Source organism: Eucalyptus grandis, chromosome 5 (assembly GCF_016545825.1).
Source record: "Eucalyptus grandis isolate ANBG69807.140 chromosome 5, ASM1654582v1, whole genome shotgun sequence".
Taxonomy (NCBI): Eukaryota; Viridiplantae; Streptophyta; class Magnoliopsida; order Myrtales; family Myrtaceae; genus Eucalyptus; species Eucalyptus grandis.
This window is the reverse complement of record NC_052616.1, coordinates 15,610,517-15,636,153: the sequence shown is the minus strand read 5'-3', so window position 1 is coordinate 15,636,153 and position 25,637 is coordinate 15,610,517. Positions and strand designations below refer to the sequence as shown.

The 25,637-nt window shown below is 39.3% G+C and overlaps 4 protein-coding genes across 4 annotated transcripts; all 4 read left to right on the top strand.

The window, feature by feature from the left end:
- On the top strand, positions 1–2,650 carry LOC120293234 (vestitone reductase-like). The gene is made up of 4 exons (XM_039312237.1): positions 1–244; positions 940–1,464; positions 1,842–2,037; positions 2,126–2,650. Exons 1-4 carry the CDS (start codon positions 124–126, stop codon positions 2,265–2,267), a joined length of 984 nt encoding a protein of 327 aa, XP_039168171.1. The 5' UTR covers positions 1–123; the 3' UTR covers positions 2,268–2,650.
- On the top strand, positions 2,460–4,087 carry LOC104431417 (vestitone reductase-like). Its single transcript, XM_039312238.1, has 3 exons — positions 2,460–2,536; positions 3,203–3,374; positions 3,615–4,087. Exons 1-3 carry the CDS (start codon positions 2,503–2,505, stop codon positions 3,754–3,756), a joined length of 348 nt encoding a protein of 115 aa, XP_039168172.1. The 5' UTR covers positions 2,460–2,502; the 3' UTR covers positions 3,757–4,087.
- A 4,199-nt stretch (positions 4,088–8,286) lies between these two features.
- On the top strand, positions 8,287–10,599 carry LOC120293260 (vestitone reductase-like). The gene is made up of 4 exons (XM_039312301.1): positions 8,287–8,518; positions 9,165–9,689; positions 10,059–10,254; positions 10,343–10,599. The coding sequence occupies exons 1-4, from the start codon at positions 8,398–8,400 to the stop codon at positions 10,482–10,484; spliced, it is 984 nt and encodes a 327-aa protein (XP_039168235.1). The 5' UTR covers positions 8,287–8,397; the 3' UTR covers positions 10,485–10,599.
- Positions 10,600–14,036: 3,437 nt separating this feature from the next.
- LOC120293204 (vestitone reductase-like) lies at positions 14,037–18,296 on the top strand. Its single transcript, XM_039312167.1, has 4 exons — positions 14,037–14,157; positions 15,492–16,016; positions 17,871–18,066; positions 18,155–18,296. The coding sequence occupies exons 1-4, from the start codon at positions 14,037–14,039 to the stop codon at positions 18,294–18,296; spliced, it is 984 nt and encodes a 327-aa protein (XP_039168101.1).
- Positions 18,297–25,637: the final 7,341 nt, after the last annotated feature.

Here is a 25,637-nt window from a genome sequence, read left to right as displayed (position 1 = left end):
GCTCAACCCTAGTTGCATCCACTTTAAGTGGAGAAGCGCACATGCTCTGCTGGCCAAAACATCAGGGTCACCCAAAAAAGTTAGATGCTTCCTGAAACTTGAAGCTTCACACTTCTCCAAGCTATGGAGGGCAACAAAGGCACGGTGTGCGTGACAGGCGGTACTGGCTTCATAGCTTCATGGCTCATCATGAGGCTCCTTGAACATGGTTACTCCGTCCGGACCACCATCAGACCTGACCCGAGTAAGTCTCTCTTCTTCTTTCTTCCTGCTTGAACATGGAAATTCATTCTTGCCATGAGTTCTGATCAAGTGTATAGTCTGAGATTGATGTTTTGTACTATACATGTTGACATGACAGTCCAACATGATCTGATCTGTCTATGCCTGCAAATTTATTGGCAATACTAAGGTTAGCTTTCTTGATCAAAGATTGATTGTTAGATTAAGTGTATGTGAAATGTTTATGCAGAAAGTTGAGGTATCGACAAATGGAGAAATTTCTATGTATTTTGTCCGATTTGGGCGTTTGAGGATCCATTCTGATCGGAATTGTCATTAGACATAGAATTATAAGAAAGCCACCCCTTATTGCTGCCTTTTCAAGCATAAGGAGGCATAAGATGAACTAAAGATGGGTTGGATTAGCGATAGCTGAATTGGTTAATGATGATCTGTTTTCTCTTATATGATTGAGATGCACATGTACCATATGCCGAGGTGGCTAATATAAAATCTCTTGCTCTTGTTCTCTCTTGAATTAGCTTTTCTTGCAGTTCTTGTTGCTAAGTTTAATGCTGTAATTCAGAGTGTTTTCTGAATGAGTCACGTTAGTTAATTTATTCTGGACTGCTTTCTCCGGTTAACCTTGCACATCAATTTCCCATTAAATGTTTGAGCTTTTATTTGTGACGTGAATGACCTATTCGTTCAAATCAGATGGCAGAAGAGACATCAGCTTCTTGAAAAATCTCCCAGGAGCATCAGAAAGGCTTCAAATCCTCACTGCCGATCTCAGCGACCCCGAGAGTTTCAGCCCAGCCATTGATGGCTGTGTTGGAGTCTTCCACGTCGCCACCCCAGTGGACTTCGAGGACAGAGAGCCGGAGCCAGTGGTCACCAAAAGATCCATCGATGGAGCGTTAGGCATCCTGAGGGCCTGCCTGAACTCCAAGACAGTGAAGCGGGTCGTGTACACTTCGAGTGCGGCTGCAGCTCAACTCAAGAACTCCGGGGCCGATATATTGGATGAGGACACCTGGAGCGATGTCGAGTCCATCCGACAAATGACGAAGTTTGGAGCTTCGTATGGGATCTCGAAGACGTTGACTGAGAAGGCGGTTCTCGAGTTTGGCGAGCAGCATGGACTGGAAGTGGTGACCGTGGTTCCCACATTTGTCCACGGGCCCTTCATATGCCCCAAGTTTGCCGGATCCGTCCGAACTTCGCTGGCTTTGATATTAGGTAAGGTGATAAACGAAAATATATCACATGATCAACATAAATCATGTAAGTCAAGTCTACCTGTACCATTGATCACGTGATATCCCCAGAAATCTCATATAAGCTGTGGTTCAAATAATATTGATCTACATGACTATAGATTTTACAATAACTTTTCATGATTACATATTCTGTATTATAGTCAAATTCATGACCAATTTGATTGTTTTGGTCGCCAAAATGATACATAAATTCCAAAATTTTACAAGGTCTCTGTTTAATGTCAAGTATATGACGAAGGAAGACAAGACTAAAATCTGTCCATTCATATGTTTATCTTCATTTCGATGATACAAAGAATCTCAAATCTTAGATTGACTGGGGTTTGAAATGAACAGGGAATGAGAATGAATACCCTATTCTTCTCGAAGTATCTTTCGTGCATGTAGACGACCTGGCAAGAGCACACATCTTCCTCTTCGAGCACTCTGATGCCAAGGGGCGGTACATATGTTCCTCGGCCACAATGACCATCGAGGAGATGTCCAAGTTTCTCTCCGAAAGATACCCAGAATTTCAGATACCCTCACCAGAGTAAGTCCGGTTATATGCCATTTCAAGATCTAACAGATCTAATATTGCTGTTCTTGAACTGAGAGCAAAGCTTTTCAAATCTTTGTAGATCCTTGAAGGAAGTGAAAGGCCCCAGGTTCACCCGCCTATCGTCAAGGAAGCTGCTGGACGCAGGTTTCGAGTATAAGTATGGGATTGAGGAAATGTTTGACGGAGCCATCCAATGTTGCAAAGAAAAGGGGTATCTCTAGATCTGCCGAAGCCATTCCATGCATATAATAGAATACAGTAAATCAGGCCAACAGTAGTGATGCTTGGAGTACTAAAAAGCTGGCATGACACCGTATAATGGTGTGACCTATTTCTTTTCTGACCTGAGCTGAATATAGTCCTCTAAACAAAATGCAGAAAGAATAGAGAAATATGTTGAGAAAATGCGTACTGTACATCTAGCACAGCTTGTGAAAACTGATTTCTCCAAGGGCCATGTACGAGATATCAAACCGCATACAATATTTTGGTACTGTATATTTCTGTTCTTGTGTATTTGATATTGCAGTACTGCGAGCAGAAGCACTTATGGCATGATAATGGATATTGTTGAAATTTTCTGTTTGTGAAGCTTAATACGCCACATATGTTGCCATGTACTGTAAGAAATCCATAACATCTCCACTGTCTTTTTCAATCCATGCTATATCAAGCAACTCTGCCTTTCTTATTGGGAATACTGCATAAAACGCACTTTCATTCTTCAAACCTTTCTTGTTTCTGTTTCTGTATTTTCTTCCTATAGAGTTATTCAGCACAAAGTTCTTTGTTGAAACCCTTTTCCACTTGACATACATTTCTTCCGATGCAAAATCAAAATCATCATCGAAAATCACCAATCAAGAAAACTATTTTACCTATTCCATAGCATTGGCACTGGCCATTAAACAGAAGTTCGCCTTTGCTTTCTCTCCTCTTCACGAGAGATACTGTAATTGTATTTCTTTGATTTCCTCCCTCCTTCTCTTGCAAACAGGATACTTGAACTTGACATGTCCTAATTTCTTACAACCAAAGCAAAAATTAATCGGACGGTGAAGGAGCCTTGGCCTGGTGTCGAGCGCGACCCAATTTCCATTATTCATACGAGTTAAGACGAGAGATTAAGGTTTTGATGTACCTTTATATATTGCAGGAGACGCAAACCCATATAAGAATGTGTGTTTATCCAAGACATCGGTGGTGCATCCGCACGACGTGGCAAGGGCGCATATCTACCTCTTCAAACACCCTTCGGCCAAAGGCAGGTTCATCTGCTCTTCCGACGTGATCACCCTCGAAGAGATGGCCGAGCTTCTCTCCCAGAGGTTCCCAGAACTTTCAGTGTCGTCGCCGAGGAAAAGCTTTTTCGATTCTCATGTTCCTCTTCGAGAATTCTCGAATATACATTTTCTTTATTTCGAATTGGTCTGTTTGTGCGCGGAGTCGAAATTTTTATGCAGATCTATGAATTGACGATGTTTATATATTTCGAAAATTTAAGTACTTAAGAGGTTTTACGATACCATTGCTTTGGCATTAACCAAAAGGGCTTCTTACTTTTTCAGCGCTCTAAAGGAAATTAAAGGTAATTTGATGCCGTGCCTTTCGTCGAAAAAGCTCTTGGACATCGGCTTCGAGTTCAAGCATGGCCTCGAGTACATGTTCGACGGAGCTGTACGGAGCTGCAGAGAAAATGGTTACATATGAAGGTGCACCCAACTCACTCGAATCGCGGTTTTTGTCTCATCCGAGGATACTTATGTATGCACTTATGCATGGCACTTACTTATAATGAACTTATGTCGTTTGTCGATTTCTTATATTGTATCAAGCACAATAAAGTCAGATTAGGTGCTTGGCACTGAGCGCATCGAGGACAAGTCCGGATTTGGCCTGGCCACTCTGCTTCATTGATAGTGGCCGGAGTCTAATATACAATTCACGATCCTCGTGTGCAGGTGGGTGGTCGAAGGAGCGCGACACCAATGCTTCGATGGCTTTTCGCAAACGCTACACCAAGACTGGCAATTGTCAACATAGCCCCATGTATGAATTAGCTTTGTTGGCATAATGATCTTTGGATTATTGCGAAAATAGTAATTTATCGCAAGTCATAAATTTTTGAAAAAGAAAAAAAAAAATAATGTAATCATTTCCTGATGCCAACTAATGTGTCAATTATTGGGGGCTGCCTATTGGGGCGATGTAGTTTTCGACAGTTTTATCACGAGAGGAAAAGACCATGTGAATGGCTGACATGTGTCAAACAACAATGGTAAGTGCAACTTATCTGGCAAAAGTCCAAATTAGACAGCTCAAGAAAGTTGACAAGCAATAGGGTCCTGAGGGAGACCGACTTGTGGGGCCTGTGGGACACATGTCGAAAAATAAAGGGACTCATTTTTTGCTGAGTTGTCCTTGCTGTCAATATTTTCTCCTTCACTATGTGGGGCCCCCTCTTGTGCTCTATTGACACTGAGCACCAACCTCCACTACTGATTTGAGCAAGACAATGGAAGAGATGTTTCCTCCCTTAAAACGGAATACGAGCCCAAGAAACACATGTATCACCGATCGAAAAGCACGTCACGAAAACAAACGTACCTTATTTTCCATAAATTAAAACACCAATGTTGAAATTCGAGAAGAATCCTAATCCCATTCTATCGAGAAGCGTACTATTGTTATTAAGGGGATAAAAACTCTAAAAAGACGTACATTCTTTTTGGGAGGGGGAGAAAGTGAAAACGTTCCTACGTAAAGGTACGTTCTCTTTTTGTCTCTGTCTCTTAAAACGTCTCCCCAAAAAGACGTAACCCCTCAATGTAAAACGCCTCTTCCAAAAGACGCAATCCCTCAACGTACCCTTTCATATCCCAACCCTTTATACATGGACCCTTAACTTGTAGGCCGGGTTCTTAGGCCCATCATGAGCGGACGGGCCTACTTAGGCCCATCTACACATAGAAAAACCCATCATGGAGATTGCTCCAACTCGATTTCTTTGCCTTATATTTTTTTGATCTCGTCCTCCTCCTCTTGTTAGTAGGATGGTCGAACTTGATATGTCTGACTTTCTTACAATCAAAGCAAGTTACATCCTTTTTGTGTCCATCGCTTCCATTGTTGTTCCGTGATAACTTTTTTGCCTCTAAAGTTTTGGAGAAAAAGCAGTGGTAGTTCATGCACAGTATTTATTAAGCGAGTATACAAACATTCTCATCCATATTGAACATATCCTAATTAGCTGTGAGAGAGATAATTTTGCTTTTCTTCATTTTGCTGGTTTCCACATGGGTTACCACCAATTTATACCAAATCTCCTTTGTCGCTCGTTTCGCACGTTGTACTCTATTGACTTCTTTCTGTCGGTGTTGAAGCCCTGTCTTTGTTGTTTAAGGTAGTTTCTTCTCATCAATAGGATCTTTTCCTTTCTAGGCGCAATATTTTGCCATCTTCAATCGCTTTTTGTGCTTCATAATCCGTAGATTTGATGAACATCTCTCTTCTGCATCTCCTATGAGCAGGTTTAGAGCCTTAAAAAGTGGAGGCTGAACAATTAATTAACTACCAATCATAGTTGCCAGATGATCTGTAACTTGAATAATATTGCACTTTTCATATAAACAACAAAGATCAACCATTTTCTTGGTTGGTGTTATGATCTGATCGCGCTTGAAGTATCTAGGGATTAGTATTTCACATGTGAAGGAATGATTGTAAAAGTTTTTCTGTGAGGTATATTAATTAATATTGTAATTTATCATTTATGGAATTTGTCTAATAAAGTGCGTTGACACCTAAATTTTACTGACTCGTTTAATCATTCATTACTTGTATAGAAAATTATGAATTAATTTTTAACCCCTAACAAAAATAATTTTCATTAAATTGCACAGCATATAGACAATAGGAGCATTGTTTTAATAGTAGTAGAAATTTCTAAAGAAAAAAATTTAAAAGGAAAGAAAAATTTATTTAAAGAAATTAATTTTTCGTTAAATTGCCGCTGCTTCCGCTTGTCTCGCTGCCGGTCGTCTCCTCCAACTTGCTTGATCCTTAGTTATACTCTCTCTCTCGTAGACTCTACTTGGTTGGTTGATGTCATCTCTCTTTCTTTCTCTTTCTTTTCTGGACTTTTGGTTTCCTCGTTGTTCTGGTATTGAAATCGGCTCGGGTAGTCGTCTTCATGCTTGTGCCTTTCTGCCCTCCCCCATTCCTCTCATCTCCTGATGTTTTGATTTGATGTTCGAACCGACCAAAAAAAAAAAAAAAAAGATTTGATGTTCGAAAGTCTCCCTTCGTTTTGCTGTGCCAATTCTAATTACATTTTGATTATTTGGGTTGGCGATGTTGCGGATGTCGTTGCTTAATACTCCTTTGAGAAGTTTGACTTGGTATAGCCCCGGGATTATTTTTGTGAAATTTTTTATGAATGATTTAATGGACGAATCTTTTGCACAAGTAGAGCAAAAGGTCTTTCTTTTGGCGTGCAATTACTTGTGGTATGATGTGGTGTGGTGGAAGAGAGAATATGAAGAACATTAGATAGGAGGAGCTAGTTTATGTGTCAGAAATATCAAAAACCTTGTATTAATAGTGATAATATCACTTCATATTGATGGATGTTTTGTTCTAACCCTATGTTTATCACTTCAAATTGCAAGAGCACTTTGTTTTCCCCATCTCGTGCCCGTCTCTACATAGACTATTGTTTATGTTCGAAAGTTTGTTTTGCTATTTTATAAATATTTAATTTTTATTTTAAAAATTCTAATTATATTTGATTATTTTTCTGTGAGTGTGTGAAGATGATATATCAATATAACTTGTCAGTGGAGGTGGAGGAATGTGATGACATTGTCGGGCAATGAAAGTAAGAGCCATTCCCGACTATGAGTGTTATCAATAAAGTACTTGATTCTCATCTTTAAGAAACATACATCTAAAATGCTTGAATTATTACGTGAGACAATGGTAAGCGCAACTTCTCCCGCGAAAGTCCAAATTACACGGTTCAATGAAGTTGACAAGGAGTAGGGTCTTCACCGTGTGGGGCCCCCTCCTGCGTTGGATTGATACTGAGCACCAACCTCCCCTAATAATTTGACGAGGACAATGGAAGAGATAAATCCTCCCCTACCACTGAAAAGCATGACGGTCATCCTCTTCTAGAATGCCAAGCGATATGTATCGATTTTGAAAAAAAAAAAATCTAAAATATCCTAAAATTATTATGCGAGAGCCAATTCAATTTAATTTTTTTTTAATTTGATCAACTCGGTCCTAATTTTTTTTATGATTTATTAATGCAATTCTTCAAATCAAATTTAGTCCAAAATCGTTAACTTGGGCATTAGGCATCTCATGTGCACAAACGATTTTTATAATCTTTTTTTTTTTCTAAATTTTTGAATTTTTCTTTTCTTTTCTTTCTTTTTTTTTTCCTATTTCCTCCGCCGGTCCAGGGCCTCAATGATGGCTAACGAAGGCCATCAAGTGAGGGTTCGAGCCAATTCAAGCGGGGGAGGTCGACCACAAAGAATTGCAATTTGGCACACTAGCCCTTGCCTCATCTATATTTGGGCAAGGAACCACAATACCCTCATTGTGGTCCACGAGTCCTTGTTGTGGCCGACGACCTCCAATGGCCGTTGCTGAGGCCTCGAATTGTCGAAAATAGGAAAAAAAAAAAGAAATATAACATAATAGGATGATGAGGAAGCTCCAAAACCAACAAAATCAAGCATTCGATCAAAAGAGTCAGAACTTTTTTAGAACGGAAGGTTCTTCATTTAAAATAAAGTAGGGCCTACAACTTGTGCTCTAAATATTGCTAAATACTAATAGAATCAAAATGAATATAAAAAGGAAAAGAAAAGGTAAAAATTGAAAATTTTTAAAATATTGTAAAAATCATTTGTCTCATCGTTGGCTGTATGTCAGTTTAGAGTTTTCGCATATGAAGCATGGCTATGTATCACCAAGTGTGGTAGCCTAGTGGTAAAGAGGTTGCATTGTCTTTAACAAGGTCATAAATTCGAGTTGTGTGACCGAATCTTGGGCCAGCTAGTGTCTCAAGCATCCTCTTACCTCACGTAGAAAAATTTATGTTTATCCAACGCCATGGTGATAGGCTGCAGTGACGGATTGAAGAAAAGCAGCCCGAGCAGTTATCATTCAATGCGGACATTATCCATATAACTCTTAGAGAGAAAGCTTAAGCAATTGGTTGCACCCACTTTTTCAGTAAGGAAGACGCAAGCAGACTCTGCCGGCCAAAACATCAAGGTCACTCGAAAAAGTTTGGTGCCTTCTGAAACTTGAAGCTCTTCACTTCTCCAAGCTATGGAGGGCAACAGAAGCACGGTGTGCGTGACGGGTGGTACTGGCTTCATAGCTTCATGGCTCGTCATGAGGCTCCTCGAACAGGGTTACTCGGTCCGGACCACCGTCAGACCCGACCCGGGTAAGTCTTTCTTCTTTTTTCCTGCCTGAACATAAAAAAATTGGCATGAGTTCTGGTCAAGTGTAAAGTTCTTTTGACTGATGTTCTGTGCTGTCCATACATTCTCTGATCTGTTTGTGCATGCACAATACGTATGCGTTTCAAATGGTCTGTGTTTGTGGAGAAATAAACGCAGAAAGGGTTTGGGCGTTAGCTATTGCAGAAATTATTTATACTGTCCGGTACGGGCGTCGAGGAACGATTTTGATTGGAATAACAGTCGGACATAGATCATATGCCGCTTTTCATGCATGAGAAAGCATAAGATTGACTAAATATGGGTTAAATTAATGGCGATAGACTTGGTTAATAATGATTAGATTTCTCTTATATGATCAGATATGAACATGTTCCATATGCCCAGGTGACTAAGACAAAATTTCTTGCTCTTGTTCTACATATGAACTCTCTCACGCTCTCTTGAATCAGCTTTTCTTGCAGTCCATATTGCTAAGTTTTAAGGTGTATTCAGATTATTTCCTGAATGAGCCATGTTGTATCAGTTAATTTTCTCTGGATCAATTTCTCTTATTAACACGACAAATCCATATCCTCTTAAATATTTGAACTTTTATTTGGGACACGATCGACGGATCGTACTGATCAGATGGCACCAGAGACATCAGCTTCTTGAAAAATCTGCCAGGAGCATCGGAAAGGCTCCGAATCCTCACTGCTGAGCTCGGTGACCCCAAGAGTTTCGGCCCAGCCATTGATGGCTGTGTCGGAGTCTTCCACGTCGCCACCCCAGTGGACTTTGAGGACAGAGAGCCAGAGCCAGTCGTCACCAAAAGATGCATCGATGGAGCATTAGGCATCCTGAGGGCCTGCCTGAACTCCAAGACCGTGAAGCGGGTTGTGTACACCTCAAGCTTGTATGCAGTTCAACTTAACAACTCCAACGCTGGTATACTGGATGAGGACTCGTGGAGCGATGTTGACTCCATCAGAGGAATCGCGAGGTTTGCAGCTTCATACGCAATCTCAAAGACATTGACCGAGAAGGCGGTTCTCGAGTTCGGAGAGAGGCACGGGCTGGAAGTGGTGACAGTCATTCCCTCACTCGTTCATGGACCATTCATTTGTCCCAAGTTCGCCTCATCTGTCCAGAATTCGCTGGCTTTGGTATTAGGTATGTGAAATATATCTAGATCGTTGATCATGTGAGACTCACATAATTAAGCGTTCAAGTAATATTGGTCAATATGATATATAGATTTTGCAATAACATTCTTATACCTTACATATCATAGTCATATTCATGACCACTTTGATTGATTTTTTTTTTTTTTTTGGTAAAGTGACCACTTTGATTGATTTGGTCGCCAAAAAGATGCATAATTTCCATAATTTGACAACGTTTCTCCGTTCTATGTCAAATGTATGACAAAGGAAGACAAGACCATAAGCCGTGCCGCTCATATCTTCATGTTTATTTCAATGGTACACGCTTCCTTTAAGTCTTAATTTGACTGCGGAAAATCCCGTTTGAAATTAACAGGGAACGAGAATGATTACTCTATTCTCCTCAGAGCATCTCTCGTGCATGTGGACGACGTGGTGAGAGCGCACATCTTCCTCTTCAAGCACCCCGACGCCAAGGGCCGGTACATATGTTCCTCAGCCACGATGACCATCGAAGAGATGTCCAAGTTTCTCTCGGAAAGATACCCGGAGTTTCAGATACCCTCACCGGAGTAAGTCCTGCTGTATCCCATTTCATGATCTAACAGATCTACTGTTGCTGTTCTTGAACTGAGAGCAGAGTTTTTTAAATCTTTGTAGGTCCTTGAAGGAAGTAAAAGGTCCCAGGCTCGCCAGCCTTTCGTCGAGGAAGCTGTTGGACACTGGCTTCGAGTATAAGTACAGGATCGAGGACATGTTTGATGGAGCTATCCAGTGCTGCAAAGAAAAGGGCTATCTCTAGATCAATCTCTGTTCCATGTTTATGATAGAATTCAGTGCCTTAGGCCGAGCATAGTAATGTTCAAAGTGATAAAATGGCATCATGCCATACGGTATGACCTATTTCTACTCTGATCTGTCCTGGGTTCATGTCATATGATTTATCCGAGGGCTTTGTGCGAGATATCAAACTGTGTGAATAATATGGTACTGCTTGTTTCTTCCTTCTGTGTAGCTTCTAGCGTTTTTTGGTCAATTCGTTTCTACTCCATTTAATTCAGATCTCTTGAAATACTCAAGGGCCATCGCATCCCTAGCGGGAAGGCATTGCCTAGGCGAGGGCTGCGACCATCGCCTGTGGCCGACGAGGGTTTGCTAGTCCTTGCCTCGTGGCTGACAAGGTCATGAGAGACCCTTCGTAGCCAAAAAAAAAATGAAAGAAATAAAGAAAAAGAAAAGAAAAGAAAAGAAAAATTAAATAAAAATCAAAAAATTATTTTAAAATGTCAATATCAATGCCAATCATGTCAAATAGAATGCTTGGCATTTACGTTGGCAATTTTTAGTTTAAATTAGCTTGATGGATTGAATTGGTATCAATGTGCAAGTGTTTCGGACTAAATTAATCCAATTGAAAGGTTTTGAACTGAATTAGTACCAATGGAACATGTTCATAACTTTTTTGATACTTTTCTAACTATATTGAATTAATTGAAAGGTATATTACTTAAATGAGATCCGATAATAAATTTAGGCTTAGATTAGCAATTTACCACACATCCTAGACACATTGAAACTTCAAAACACACTAAGGGTAATTGGTTTCTTGTTTGGTTTAGTCCAATGAAACTGATCACTTATTTAACATGAAGATGAAATTAAAAAAAAAGGTGGGGGGGCAAGAGGTGTCGGCTTTTTTGGGCAAAAAGAAAGAGGTCCAACCAATCAATTAGAGGAATCTTCCAGGCTTTTCTCTTGTAAATTTGGGCCAGCATGATCAAAGGAATTAATTCTTTCAGACTATGTAAAAAGGGGCAAAAAAATGTGGCGGTGATTGAAGAGAGAAGCAAAGGAGATTGTCATTGTCTCTATTTTATTTTGGCAACAAGTTGGCAAGAGAATCTAGTCGCGAGGAGGCAGAGAGGAATATTTTCTTTGGAAGATAATGGGAAAGGTGGGTCAATAAGCAAGAATTAAAACAAAGATAAAAATGCTTTATTGACCATCACTCCGTCACTTCCGTCAAGCGATGGAGTGATGGTCAACTAATGACAGCTCATTTTGTGACGAAAGAGGATGACTTTTTCACCCAATTTTTTTTTTTTTGTTTTTTATGTTTTTTTTATTGCAAACTTAAATTGAGAGATAAAATCTTAAGAGGACCAACCTGATCAATTTTCATGGATATGATGAAAAAAAATATAATAAAATATAAATAATTACAAGTAAAAAATATTATCACATACTAAAAAGAAATCGTTAATATCATTATTTAGATATATTAAATTTAAAAGATGAAAAACACTTGAGACTAAGATTGATTTTGTATTATTTGAGGCCCAACACATCTTAATTTACGAGATTTGGACCAATGGGGTAAATTTTCTTCTCTACTAATGCATTATCCTTATTTTGTTCTTTTCATTACTTCATTTTTTTTTTGGTCGGTTCATTACTTCATTCATTTTATGCATAATCGATATCAGTGGTCTTAATTTTAGGTCACTAAAGAGTCTTTCTAAAGCAATTTAATTTTGGCGAAAGAACTGAGAAGCCAACAATGAATTTGTTATTAATTGCAAAGCCAACGTTTCAAGTGCTTTTTCATCTTGTAAATTTAATAGATCTATATAATGACATTAACAATTTCTTTTAGGTGATAATATTTTTTACTTGTAATTATTCTAATTAATTTTTCATCATATTCATGAAAATTGATTGTGTAGGCCCTCTTGAGATTTTATCTCTCAATTTAAGCTTGCAATAAAATAAAATAAAAGTTGGGTGAGATGAAACCGGTTGAAAAAGTCAACCGGTTTCATCGCAAAATGAGCAGTCATTATATAGTGATGGTCAACTCAGCCAAACTCAAAAGGAAAATATGAACAAAAAGAAAGAAGACCGAGAGATTTAAGCACTAATGGGAGCAAACCAAATTTATTCACGCATCTCTCTTCCCTCAATTTTACAAAGAAATATATATAGTCGGTCTAGTCCTGTTAGTCCGATTCCCCCCTAGAATTGAGAGATGGACTGGCACTTTCAGGAATCGGACCCAACTGATCGGTTAAGTCCAGTCCGAGAGGTTCCTCGTCCAATTGCTCAATCGGTTTGTCTTACTCACCCTTAAGACACGTAGGATTGAGTTCTAAGTTTGTTTTTCGATCTATTTCACTTAGAATGAAAAGCCTAATTCAAGAGAGAGCTCAGGGAGTTTGTGAAGTAAACACTTCCTATCTTTTTTATTAGAATTTGGGAAACTATATGTTTCGATTGTGGATGTTTGAAGAGAAAAAATAAAGAAGAAAACAAGAAATTTTTTTATATGAAAACTGTTTCAATAAATCAGATGGAGAAAAACCATGGTGCTACAATATAGATAGCAAGAGTATAGGGCATACATAGTTATGATGAAAATTACTTGCTTGTATTAGCAACAATAAAAGCTCTATTCCTTGTGTTACATAAAAATTACATATATGCCATTAGTAGTAAAAGTTTTGCACTTAAATATTATTTTCTTCTATCAAACTCCACAACACCATCACCATACCGTGTAATGAGGGTCACAAAACTTTGTCTTGAGTCATTGTAATACGCTGTTGTTGATCATAATCGAGCATCTTGTCCATCTATTTCCCCGGGATTAGGCAAACTAGGTCGAATCACATAAATCATATGTATCAATTTCATTTTCTGCGCTTATCTCCCGCTAGATTGTCTGTGTGTGTCTCCAAGCTTCCCCGTCTTTCCTTATTTTCTGGAAAGAACATGCCGCTTTGGTAGATAGATTGGACAAAAATAGCATTGGACGGCAGATGCAATTCGAAGTTCTAGCGTCCAGTGCTTGAACTTCGGAAGCAGATCATTATTGTTAAAAAGTGAGGATGCGAATTGATTATGAAACCTTTTCCCAACGTTTTAAAACACCGTCCATGTACAGTGTATCGGCATGTGCACGCGTTCACATTGGGACTGAGACCAATAGGGAGTGACGGATACAATGCTCCAGAATGTTAAATCAATAAAAGAAGGAAGAACCGTGAAGCACAAATCTAGCGAGTGAGTCCTTAAAAAAAGAGAGGGCTATGTTGTATTGTAGGGGTTGACCATCTGTGATAACCTCTCTCTACTAGTATGAAAAGCAAACTAGTTGTGGATCTATGGTGGGTCGAATCAGGGACAGGTCGAGGGTAAGATCGAGTTTAGGCTGACTCTAGTAAAGGGTGGACAGTTCGATGTCAAAGTCTATAGGCCTGTGACGTGCGCAACACTCTTGCCAGCCAAACATCAAGGTCGCACTTGATAAAGTTCGCTGCTTTGTGAAACTTCAAGCTTTACACTTCTTCGAACTATGGAGGACAACAAAGGGACAGTGTGCGTGACGGGTGGTACTGGCTTCATTGCTTCATGGCTCATCATGAGGCTCCTTGAACGTGGTTACTCGGTCCGGACTACAGTCAGACCCGACTCGGGTAAGTCTCTCTGATTTTTTCCAGCTTGAACATGGGACTATAGTGTGCTTCGAGTGGTCTTGTGCATATGGAGAAATAAGTGCAGAAAAAGTTGGGTGGCCTACCAAAGCAGAAAACTTGCGTACCTTTTGTCCACTTAGGAAGTTTAGGGTGTCTTTGGCAATTGATCAAACCATATCTAATTTCATTTTTTGGTTCTTGGGAACAAAAGAAGAACATAAATCTATTTGGTAATTTTTTTGTTCCCAAAAAAAAAATCAAGGAGTAAAAGAAAGTTATTTCTTCATTTCGAGAACAATTCTAGAATCAAGCTAGCTCAACTTTCTTTTTCTCTTTTTCTTCTTTTCCTCTTTTTCTTCTTCCTTTTCTCTCTTCTGTTTCCACTGTTGTCGCCAGTCGCTGACGATTGGTTGGACGAGGTTCGATGAGCTCGTTGGAGAATCGCCTAGCCATCGGCCAGCTTTGCCTAGTCAGGTGAGGCTCGATTGGTTGGACGGGGTTCAACGAGCTTGCCGGAGGCTCGCCTAGCCACCAAGCTGGCTTTGCTTCATGGGTGAGGCTTGATCAAGCCTTGTCCAACTGCCGGTCAAGCTTGGCCAATGAGGCACGATGTCGTTAGGGGCCAACGACGCTCCAGCAAGGTTGCTGGGGGCTAGTGACACTCTAGTAAGGTCAATGGCCCTCGAGATGATTGACGCTACTCTAGCCGGTCACCGGTTAGGAGGCCAACGATCGGCCAAAGCTTGAAGAAGAAGAGAAAAAAAAAAAAAAGCAAAAAAAAATAATTAAAAAATGAAACGAAAATGGTTTGAATTAGAAATTTTGAGGGGGATACCAAATGCAATTCTATTCCTAGAATAGAGATTTTCAGGCCATTACCAAATGCCTTCAAATGTTTAGAAATTCTTATGAGGAATAGAATAAAAAATAATCATTTCTGATCAAGAATTATTTCCGGAAACAAAATAGTTACTAAATAGGCCCTTGGCAACCCCTTTTTGCTGCCTTTTCAAGCCTGAAGACGCACAAGATGAACTAAATATGGGTTAAGTTAATGGCAATGGAATCGGTTCACGATGATCTGGTTTTTCTTATAAGACTGAGATGTACATGCACCGTATGCGGTGGCGGCTAGAATAGGATCTCTTGAATCAGCTTTTCTTGCAGTCCATGTTTTGCTGAGTTTTATGGTGTAACCTAGAGCATTTTCTGAATAAGTCAAGTGCTGCATTAGTGGATTTTTCCTGGACCAGTTTCTCCCATTGAAGCGTTGATATCCAATTAAGTGTTTGAAGGTTTTATTCATGACGCGATTAAAAATACTTTCTGATCAGATGGCAGCAGAGATACCGACTTCTTGAAAAATCTACCAGGAGCATCGGAAAGGCTCCGAATCCTCATCGCTGACCTCGGCAATCCCGAGAGTTTCGGCCCAGCCATTGATGGTTGTGTCGGAGTCTTCCACGTCGCCACCCCGGTGGACTTTGAGGACAGAGAGCCAGAGCCAGTCGTCACCAAAAGATGCATTGATGGAGCGTTAGGCATCCTGAGGGCCTGCTTGAATTCCAAGACCGTGAAGCGGGTCGTGTACACTTCAAGCTCGGCTGCAGTTCAGTTTAACAACTCCAACGCTGAGATACAGGATGAGGACACCTGGAGCGATGTCAAGTCCCTCAGAGAAGTGCCGATGCTTGCAGCCTCGTACGCAATCTCAAAGACGTTGACCGAGAAGGCGGTTCTCGAGTTCGGAGAGAGGCACGGGCTGGAAGTGGTGACAGTGGTTCCCACGTTGGTCCATGGACCCTTCATTTGTCCCAAATTCGCCGGATCTGTTCAGATTGCGCTGGCTTTGGTATTAGGTATGTGCTGCACAAAACATATCACACGATCCTTAAGCTAAGTTTATATGGACCGTTGATAATGTGTGACCACAGTAGAACTCTCATAACTAATGATTCATATAATCTTAATTTACATGACATATACACTTTGCAATAACAAATCATAATACATGTACCATACGAGATAATTGTTCAAAAATTCCTAAACTTATCGTATTATAGCCGATTCAATCCTAAATTTTTAATTTATCAATTTAGTCCTAAATTATTTGAAGATTTGCTATTTTAGTCTTAAATTTTTCTTTTTCAATTTTGTTTTAAATCTTTTGAAAATTTTGGAAAACACTAAAAATTCCTAAGCAATTTGCATTGGTATCAATTTGGACTTAAGTCTTTTAATTGGACCAATTTAGTTATAAACATTTTCATTGGTATCAATTGAGTCTATCCGACTAATTTAGGCCAAAATTACTAACAAAGACTCTAATCGTCCTACATGGTACCATGGTTGGCATTGACGTCAACATTTTTCTAATTTTAATTTTTTCATTTTTTTATTTATTTTTATTTTTATTTTCTTTTTTTCCCTCTTTTTTGTCCTTCTTTTTTTCCTTTCCACTATGGTTGATGAGGATTGTAACCCTCGCCCAAATGAAGGCGAGGTGCAAGCAACCGTGGATGAGGATACCTCAACCACCGGGCAAGGCTAACCTTGCCATAGCCTAGCCGGCTGTTGGCGAAAGTGGCCTCACTTGCGGTCGACGAGGCCCTAGCGAGGCACGCCTTGCCTGCATCAAGTGAGATTGACCTGATAGGTGAATCTCAAGAAGAAGAAGAAGCGCATTGAGAGAGGAAAGAGGTCTTGAAGTCAGCCGACTTGAGGAGTGTGCGCTTCCAAGAATCGATGATTGTGGGAGGCAATCGCTCGATCGCATTGATGAGGCAGCCGCACCATCCTCTTCATGTCTTCCATGGGATTTGTCTTCTCTAGATAAGGAATGGCGAGAAGTGAATCCCTTTCCTTCATCTCCCTATCTAGGTGAGGCCAGACAAGGGCTGGGACCCTCACCAGTGGCTGGCTTGCTTTTGCCACCCTCGCCGGCCATAGTGAAAAAAAAAAAAGAAGAAAAGAAAAAGAAGAAAAAAAAAGGAAAGGGAAAAAAAAAAATTAAAAAAAATTTAAAAAATATTAAATTTTTAGAAAATGTCCACGTGAACACTAGTCGTGTCATATACAATGATCAACATCCACGTTAGTAATTTCCATTTTAAATTAGCCATATAAATTCAATTGGTACCAAAGTGATTTAGTATTAAATTGATCAAATCAAAAAATTTGAGACTGACTTCTTACCAATGTAATATATTTATGATTTTTTTAGCACTCATCTTGATTTGTCAATTCATTCATAAGCATATTATTTGGATATTTGACCAGAATGCCACATTAGCAAATTATTAAAAGGTTTTAATACTAAATTGATTAATTGTTGTAAAACTAAATTAACATATTGTCAAAGATTTAGGACTAAATCTGCACATTGTAAATAAAGTTTAGGTTTGAATTCAATAGATAATATGGAAATAAAAATATTTAGGACTAAATTGACCTACGGATAGTAGGTTTAAAAATTTTTGAACAATTTTCCTTGTACCATATTATAGTCAAATTCATAATGAATTTGACTGATTTGATCACCAAACAGATGCAGAAATTCCATAATTTGACAATGTTTCTATATTCAATATCAAATACAAGTCAAAGGAAGACGAGACTTTTATCTATCCATGCATATGTTCATGTTCATTTCGATGACACACCCTTCTTAAAATCTTAAATTGGCTGCAATAAATCCCGTTCGAAATCATCAGGGAATGAGAACGACTACTCTTTTCTCCTCAAAATGTGTCTCGTTCATGTGGACGATGTGGTGAGAGCACACATCTTCCTCTTCGAGCACCCCGACGCAAAGGGGCGGTACATATGTTCCTCGGCCACGATGACCATCGAAGAGATGTCCAAGTTTCTCTCGGAAAGATACCCAGAGTTTCAGATACCCTCGCCGGAGTAAGTCCTATCATATCTTATTTTATAATCTAACAGATCTACCATTACTGTTCTTGAACTGAGAGCAGAGTTTTACAAATCTTTGTAGGTCCTTGAAGGAAGTGAAAGGCCCCAGGTTCGCCAGCCTTGCGTCGAGGAAGCTATTGGATGCCGGTTTCGAGTATAAGTACGGGATCGAGGACATGTTCGATGGAGCCATCCAGTGCTGCAAAGGAAAGGGTTATCTCTAGATTAATCGCATTCCATGCATCTAGCAGAATTCGGTATGCAGGCCAGGCCGAATGTCTGGGTTCATTTTCATGTAGTCCTTTGAGAAAAATTGCAGACAAAAAAATAAAGGAACATGTCGAGAAAACACGTACCATGTATCTAGCATGGTTCGTGAAAACTGATTTCTCAGGATAATAAACCGCATAAATAATCTCGATATTGTATGCTTCCGTTCTTTCATATTTGATGTTGCAGTACTGAGAGTATGTTGCCCTTATATAGCATTGATCACTCAATATGCATGTTTTGTTCTTCGTCCATAGTGTCAGCAATCTCTGTTTCTGATTCTTAATGTGCTATCGATGCTGCCATGTGGTCTAAGATCAAACTGGAAATGGGTCATTTTCAATGCTCGACAACGATTAATATCCGGAAATAATTTGCCAGATCAATTCAAATTTTTAATGTTTAGTAATTTTCAACGTCTCATTTTATACTTTGGTAGAGTTCCATAGACAATAACATCTCCCTTCTCTTTGTATCCATTCTATATCAAGTATTTCGCCCTGATCTTATGGGGAACATTGTATAAAACGCAATTACTTTATTCAAAACAGTATTTTGTTCCTTTAAAGAACCATTTCCCTGATTCAACACACATTTCTTTAAATGCAAAATCAAAATCATCATCGAAAAGCATCACAATCAAGAGTTTACCTCTTCTGTAGCATGGGAATCGACCATCACACAAGGTTGCCTTTTTTTTTCTCTCTCCTTCTCTAGAGATACTAAGACTGCTCCAACTCAATTTCTTTGCCTTGTATTTCTTTGATCTCGTCCTCCTTCTCTTGTTAGTGGGATTGTCGATCTTAATATGCCCGATTTTCTTACAATCAAAGCAAGTTGCATCCTTTTTGTGTCCGTTACTTCTATTGTTGTTCTATGATAACTTTTTTGCCTCTAAAGTTCTGGAGAGAATCGAATTTTTCTAGTAAATATGACACAGTCTCAATCACCGTTACCTGAAGAGTCGGTATCCTCATTGACACCTAAATTTTGACTAAGTATATATATAAATTGTGACTAGGTATTTTAAATTAAATTGCATAAGAAAATTAGGGACCAATTTGACCCTAACAAAAATGATTTTCGCATCACTTAGGTCTTAGTTTTTATTTGCATCCATTAAATTTTATTTTCCAATTTTATTTTCCTTTTTCTTACCTTATTTTGGATAAATAGAATTATATATATATTAAAAAAGAAAAGAAAAAGGCCTGCGGGGGCTGGGCCTTCACGCCCAACTCCCCTTCTTCTTCTTTTTCACCCACGCGGGCTCAAGGCCTTTTTTTTTCCTTGGCCCGCCCCCCTCCTCCTTGTCTTCTTCCTCCCTTGCCTCTGCAACATGCGAAGAGGAGGTCGGACACCCGCGAGCCCGAACAGAAGAGAAGAACGACGACGCACGTGGAGCGGCGCAGACGGAGGGATCCGTTTTCAATGCGGTAGAGGAGGCGGACTAGCTAGAGCCGCCTCGACTGGTGGGACACCGGTTCGGCCGGAAAAGGCTACTCGGAGCGCCAAGGACCGACAGTCCAAGCACCTCTGCCGATCAGCCTCCTTGCCTATAAATAGGGCGTCGGCGGGGAGGCCAAGGACACATGCAGAGAGAGAGAGAGAGAGAGAGAGAGAGAGAGAGAGAGAGAGATCGAAGGCAACAAGCTCGACATCAGGGGAGGTCCGAGAGAGAGCAAGCCGGAGATCTAAGGTGGGGAGATCTGAGCAAGGCCAGATATGAGGGCGTTTGATCAGATCTGGCCGAGATCTGAATAGAGGGAGAGCGTTAGCTTGTGAGGCTGAGATTCGAGAGAGGTTTGTGTGAGTGAGCAAGATTGGAGAAGGGCGGTGAGAGAGAAACCTAGATCTGAAAAAGAGAGGCTGAGATCCGATAGGAGATCTGAGGGGGTTCGGTTCCAGATCTGAGAGAGAAGGAGAGGGCCGCAGGACTGAGCTTCGCCACCATGGGTAGCACAGGTGTTTGGCCTCACGTCACCGCTGTCCCGCCGTCGACGGCCTCGCTTGTTGACGTTGTTTCGGTCGCCGCCTGTAGCTGTCGCCTTTTGGTCCATCGACGACAAGTTGCTGCCCACTACACAACGCCATCCTTGCCGGGCTGTTGGTCCCTCGAGCCGTGCCGCCATCCCCCGATGCTGTCCCTGTCGAGTTGCTGCTCGTAATCGCCAACCCTCCCGCGGATCAGAGCCCGAGTCGGTGGCTGCGAACCAAGTTTCACGCCTCCTGCTCGCCGTCGAACCTGCCGCTGCTGCTCGCCACCCCCACTGTTGTGATCGCTGGTCCTTCGACGACGAGCTGCAGCCCACCGCCGGAGTTCTTTGCTGGCTGCTGACCTGCGGCGTCTCCCCAACGAAGACTGGCGCCGCTCGTCGCAGTCATCCCCGGCTTACGATTTGGATCAATCTCGACCCGGGAATCCGACCCCGATCCTTTTTATAATATAATATTTTTTTGTTAAAAAATATTTTAATAATAAAAATGAAAAAAAATAATAAATGGTTTATATTTCCAGAAAAATAAAAAAATCCCAAAAAATGGATTTTATTTTCCAAAAATAGAAAAAGACAAAAAAAAAATATGCTTTTTGATTAGTTTTCAACGCAAATGAATATAAACCCCGAAAAACCCAAAAAAGAAAAAGAAAAAAGAAGAAGTTGTATTTAACTTCTTGGAAGCAAATATTAACTTATTCCAAATGCACTTTTGTGATGCTTGGATTTCTATTTCCTTAGTCTAATTAGGAATTGAATCATAGAACTCGTGATTGGTATAAAATGCCGTGTAAATGCTTTATTTAATATTTAAATAAGATTAGGTATCGAAAGAATATTAGTGATTAACTGCTTCGTTGAATCGTCTCTATACTTGATGGTTATAGTTTGTTTACATACGAAGGCACATGCGTGCGCAATATGGGATCTGTCTTCTTATTATGCAAGATTGATGTCCTATGCGATCTAATCGTGACATTGTATTGAAATTTTCGGCTAGGGTTGTAATCGAGAATGAATGGTTCATGTCTCGAAGAAATATATGTCCATTAAATTTGTGCATATGATTGAATTGGTGACTTGATCAATAGTTTCATGGCATTTGATTGATCGGGACATTGTGAGATAGAATGATTGAATTATAAGGTCGTCAAAGCTGACATGTTCATTATATTTTAAAAACACTGTTTGAGTAGTCATGATATATTGTTAGATGTCACTCATGGTTTGTAGGAATAGAAAATTGATTTGGACAATAAGTTCTTTTTGGTTGTGCTATTGTATTAATACAAGTCCCCTTTGTTAGTTTAATGATGAACCTAGAGATGTTACATCATAATTATAGGAATGACGTTTGAATGAGAGATAATATTGCATATGTATTTGCAATTGAGCCTACTCAATAGAATGGCCAAGTAATTGAAAATCGGTTATGGTATACATGTCCAGCAAAGTAACAATCAAGGGTCCCTAAGGGAAAATGAAACTGTTAACTAATGTGGACCATAAGCTTATGCATACCCCATTAGTCCACGATTTACGTCATAGGAAGACATGCTGATCGCAAGTGTTTTCTCAATCCCAACATTCATCCAAGCCAGTCAGGTTGGCTCGCTATCCCTTAATCGAAGATATTATTTGTGGAAATCTGATTCAAATGAGGGGAATCCACGAAATTGAGGAGAGGTTAAAGACTCAGATGTCTCGGAAAGAGTTGTTTTGGAAAGCCAAAGTCTCGCGCTTAGTGGGAAAGCAAGATTTAACTAAGGAAGGAATTCTATTATAGTCAATAATGTTGGGACCCAGAAGGAAGTAGTCTGTCACATCTTCAACCTCACTTAATAGACCAAAACGACAATCTTTAGCATGCTCCCCTTTTTAAAGAGCGATCAACTTGCTAAGGTAGTCTTATGAGTAGTAGTTGGAGGCTTTTTTGGGTGCCATGGCAAGTGACGAGGCGTAGATGAAAGGAATCGCAGAGAGAATGTGAAAGTAGGGTAAAACAAGAAGACAAAACACAAAGATGAGAACCTTGAAGGGGTACTAGTGGAAGACGATGCTTCGGGGAAGAAAAGAGAAAAGTTACAAAATTAGAGGAGACGTGTCAAGATAATACATAGATTGAAAATCCGTATTAGAAAGGATGTTAGAGGATAGAAAGGCATGATCGCCCTAGAAGGCTGTGCAAAAATAAGGTATTTCTTTAAAAGAAATAAATTTGAATTTATTTCTTTTAAAAGGAGGCATTTTGACACTCAAATCTACCCTTGAAAACACGTGCTGGTCACGAGGGAGTTTTGAATAAACACCCCTTTTTGATTCACAAAATCAATGAAAAACAGCTTTCGTGGAGGCTACTTAAGCCAAGCCTCGATGGGATTTTAGAAGCCAAACTCGAGTCGACAGTTGGGAAATTAATAATTACATGTCAGGCTATGAGGATAGTGTATTGGATTTGAAGACTGAATGGGATTAGCACTAGAATTCAAGTGAGAACAATTGTCGCGAGAAATGTGCCTCCTTTGTGATGATAATTCTTCGCAATACATATCAACCATAATCCATATTAATTAGAAATTCTAGCCTAGAAAAAAAGGAAAAAAAGTCCACTTGTGATGTATCTTGTCTTAATTTAAAAATATATAAAGGAATCTTATTTAGAAATCTGAATTTTGCAACGCAACAATTGAAAATTTTATATTTAACCTCTTTGAAGCTAATCGATTTCTTATTTCGAAGCTACACGTTATTCTTTTTTAAAAAGCACATATATAGTCTAACAACATAAATATACAATTTTTCGAGTACAAATCCATCCACCTTGAAATGCATTTCATGCATACAATCACCAGCTCAAATCAGTCTGCTCTTGTTTTTTTTTCTTCTTTTCTCGTTCTTCTGTTTTGGGGTTGTGGTCTCTCCCCCGTTGCACACGCTTACTCTTGTTTTGCTTGACTTCTCAAGTCTTGGCACCGCAATTCAAAGCGGTCTGCATCATTGATACTCTCTCTATCAATGATGCAATCAAAGTTGGCGGGCTATAACAAATCCCGATGAGACATATTGTCCTACATGAGAAACTGTCGAGGAGACCGACCAAGTTGACTTAGCATTTACCTAAAACTCTACAGATGACCCTTAATAAATTTTTGAAAATCAATTTCGGACTCCCAAAGTCCATTTTACTTAGCAACAATTAGATCTTGGACCATATTTGTGACTTCACTCTGAACTGGAAGATGCAATTTCATTGGAGGATTATGTTTTCTATTTTGCAAATTTAGACACAACGGATTTTGTTCTTCTTCTATATATAGGTTGGTTAGTTCTCGTTCTTTGAGATTTCAAATCGAAATCGAACTGATATGAATTAACAATTTCTTACTGGGGTGAGTCGACTGGCTTGGGCCAAGTTAATTTGTCGATGGATTATCACATCTGTTATATCTAATTGAAGTTCTGCCACACTACCCTTATTAAAAGATATGACATTCATTAATTCTATCTATTATGGAGTTTATTTATCAAAAAGAAACGTTCTATTTATTTATGTGTGCTAGAATTGTTAGAGTACAAGGTAAGCTCTCAAAAGGCAACACAATATTGCTATTAAATTTCCCATCGAATATATTGTAATATGAAAATTCAAATTATGCTTGCTGTGACATTTTACCTTTTTTTTTTTTACATTAAAAACTCTAAACTTGTACCTGCATGATACATTAACCTACCATCAAGATTTCTTCATAATATTTTTTAGTCAAAACGATGTTGTTTTAATTTTACTTAAGCCATGTGGCGTTCTGTCAACAATATTTGCCTTTTGTTGTTTATGTAGGTATATTCTTATTAGTACTCATTGACGAAACCTTGATAGAGGGTAAATGTGTTACATATATACAACTTTCATATTTTTGGTAATGCAATTTTTTTATAGCAAGTATGTCACAGTGGGCATAATTTGGGCTTTTTGATGACTTTTTGCCATGATTTTAACTATTTGTCGTGGCTCGAATGCCTTTACGCTATAGGCTGTGTTAAGCATGCTTCTTTGACAGAAAACAAACTCTTTTTCCATGACAACAGTAGCGACTATAAAGGACGGGGCAATTTATTGCTTCTTCTGGACCAATAATGCCTACTCCATCAACTCGTTCTAAACAAATAGGATTTCGCGTAATAAGTTTTTGATATTCAGAAACCGTTGTTAAAAAATAATCACTGATATCGCTAAAATAGTCTTTTTTTAAAAATATTTATCAAACTTTTATCATGCGAAATTCATAAAAATCTTTTTTGAAACATATACAGGATGTATGTAATTTTTCATGATATTTTCAAAATTGGACAATTACTTTAAGTTTATTTAGAAAGAAAAGGAGTGAAGTTTTGTTCTGTTTTAAGAAATCAAAACCCAAGGGCCCTAGTGAAAAAACTTGTAGATGATTGTGGTGGTGAGGACGGGAGCCCTAATTAATAGATTAATGAGTTGGTACACACACCATTTACCAATAGGGAGTTTGGGTCTTTCAAAGGGTCTATAAAGAAATTTAAAGATATATTAGAGAAAAATTTCTAAGGTTATCATTAATTCTTGTTGTTCAACCGATGAAATTCGTTAAAAAATGAAGGAATTGTGTTTAACGATCGAGAGATACAGAGCAATATTTTGTTTTGGAGTTGTCGTTTATGGAGTTTACCAAGGGGTCTCTTTCTTCGTAAAAGATGAAGGTTCCAGGTCTTCTCCTTTCCCATCAACTTTTAAGTTTTGCCCCAATATTCCAACTATCAAAGATCGATTGGGAAAGGAGAAGACCAGACGTCTGTTTTCCCACGGAGGTAGAGAGAGAGATATTTCCTTAGACTCTGAAATCCTAAGAATCCTTTCAGAGAATATTTGGAAAGTAAGAACAGCTCTTTTTGGACAAGAGTACTCCAGTCTCTGGCTCGCAATGACTTGTTCCTCTCGATGAGTAGAGACAAAAGATTCCAATATGTCGAATAAATTATGCATTTGGAAAATGTACAGTGCACCGCACTGCACGGGACTTCGTCACACGCGGAATTATGATTGAATTGTCTAATGCTGGCGTGTAGGACCAGCTTATGTTAAATCCGCAGCTTGAACTGAGCAGATAACTACAGCTATTTGAACCGAAAGAAAAACGATGAAGACCAAACCCACCATACTTCTCCTTGTATACAACCCCCAACCCATCAGATTAATCCATCAAAAGAAAATATATATATCATATGCAGAGTGTTGAAGGAAGAACCATGGTCATCCACATACTACTC

What these genes read in the sequence shown, in the direction of transcription:
- LOC120293234 (XM_039312237.1), top strand. Translation starts at nt 124, where the DNA reads ATGGAGGGCAACAAAGGCACGGTGTGCGTGACAGGCGGTACTGGCTTC. An exon ending in CACCATCAGACCTGACCCGA is followed by an intron (nt 245 to 939) that starts GTAAGTCTCTCT and finishes CGTTCAAATCAG; the next exon opens with ATGGCAGAAGAGACATCAGC. An exon ending in TTTCAGATACCCTCACCAGA is followed by an intron (nt 2,038 to 2,125) that starts GTAAGTCCGGTT and finishes AAATCTTTGTAG; the next exon opens with ATCCTTGAAGGAAGTGAAAG.
- LOC104431417 (XM_039312238.1), top strand. Translation starts at nt 2,503, where the DNA reads ATGTACGAGATATCAAACCGCATACAATATTTTG. An exon ending in AAACCGCATACAATATTTTG is followed by an intron (nt 2,537 to 3,202) that starts GTACTGTATATT and finishes TATATATTGCAG; the next exon opens with GAGACGCAAACCCATATAAG. An exon ending in GCCGAGCTTCTCTCCCAGAG is followed by an intron (nt 3,375 to 3,614) that starts GTTCCCAGAACT and finishes TTACTTTTTCAG; the next exon opens with CGCTCTAAAGGAAATTAAAG.
- LOC120293260 (XM_039312301.1), top strand. Translation starts at nt 8,398, where the DNA reads ATGGAGGGCAACAGAAGCACGGTGTGCGTGACGGGTGGTACTGGCTTC. An exon ending in TTCGCTGGCTTTGGTATTAG is followed by an intron (nt 9,690 to 10,058) that starts GTATGTGAAATA and finishes TGAAATTAACAG; the next exon opens with GGAACGAGAATGATTACTCT. An exon ending in TTTCAGATACCCTCACCGGA is followed by an intron (nt 10,255 to 10,342) that starts GTAAGTCCTGCT and finishes AAATCTTTGTAG; the next exon opens with GTCCTTGAAGGAAGTAAAAG.
- LOC120293204 (XM_039312167.1), top strand. Translation starts at nt 14,037, where the DNA reads ATGGAGGACAACAAAGGGACAGTGTGCGTGACGGGTGGTACTGGCTTC. An exon ending in TACAGTCAGACCCGACTCGG is followed by an intron (nt 14,158 to 15,491) that starts GTAAGTCTCTCT and finishes CTTTCTGATCAG; the next exon opens with ATGGCAGCAGAGATACCGAC. An exon ending in TTTCAGATACCCTCGCCGGA is followed by an intron (nt 18,067 to 18,154) that starts GTAAGTCCTATC and finishes AAATCTTTGTAG; the next exon opens with GTCCTTGAAGGAAGTGAAAG.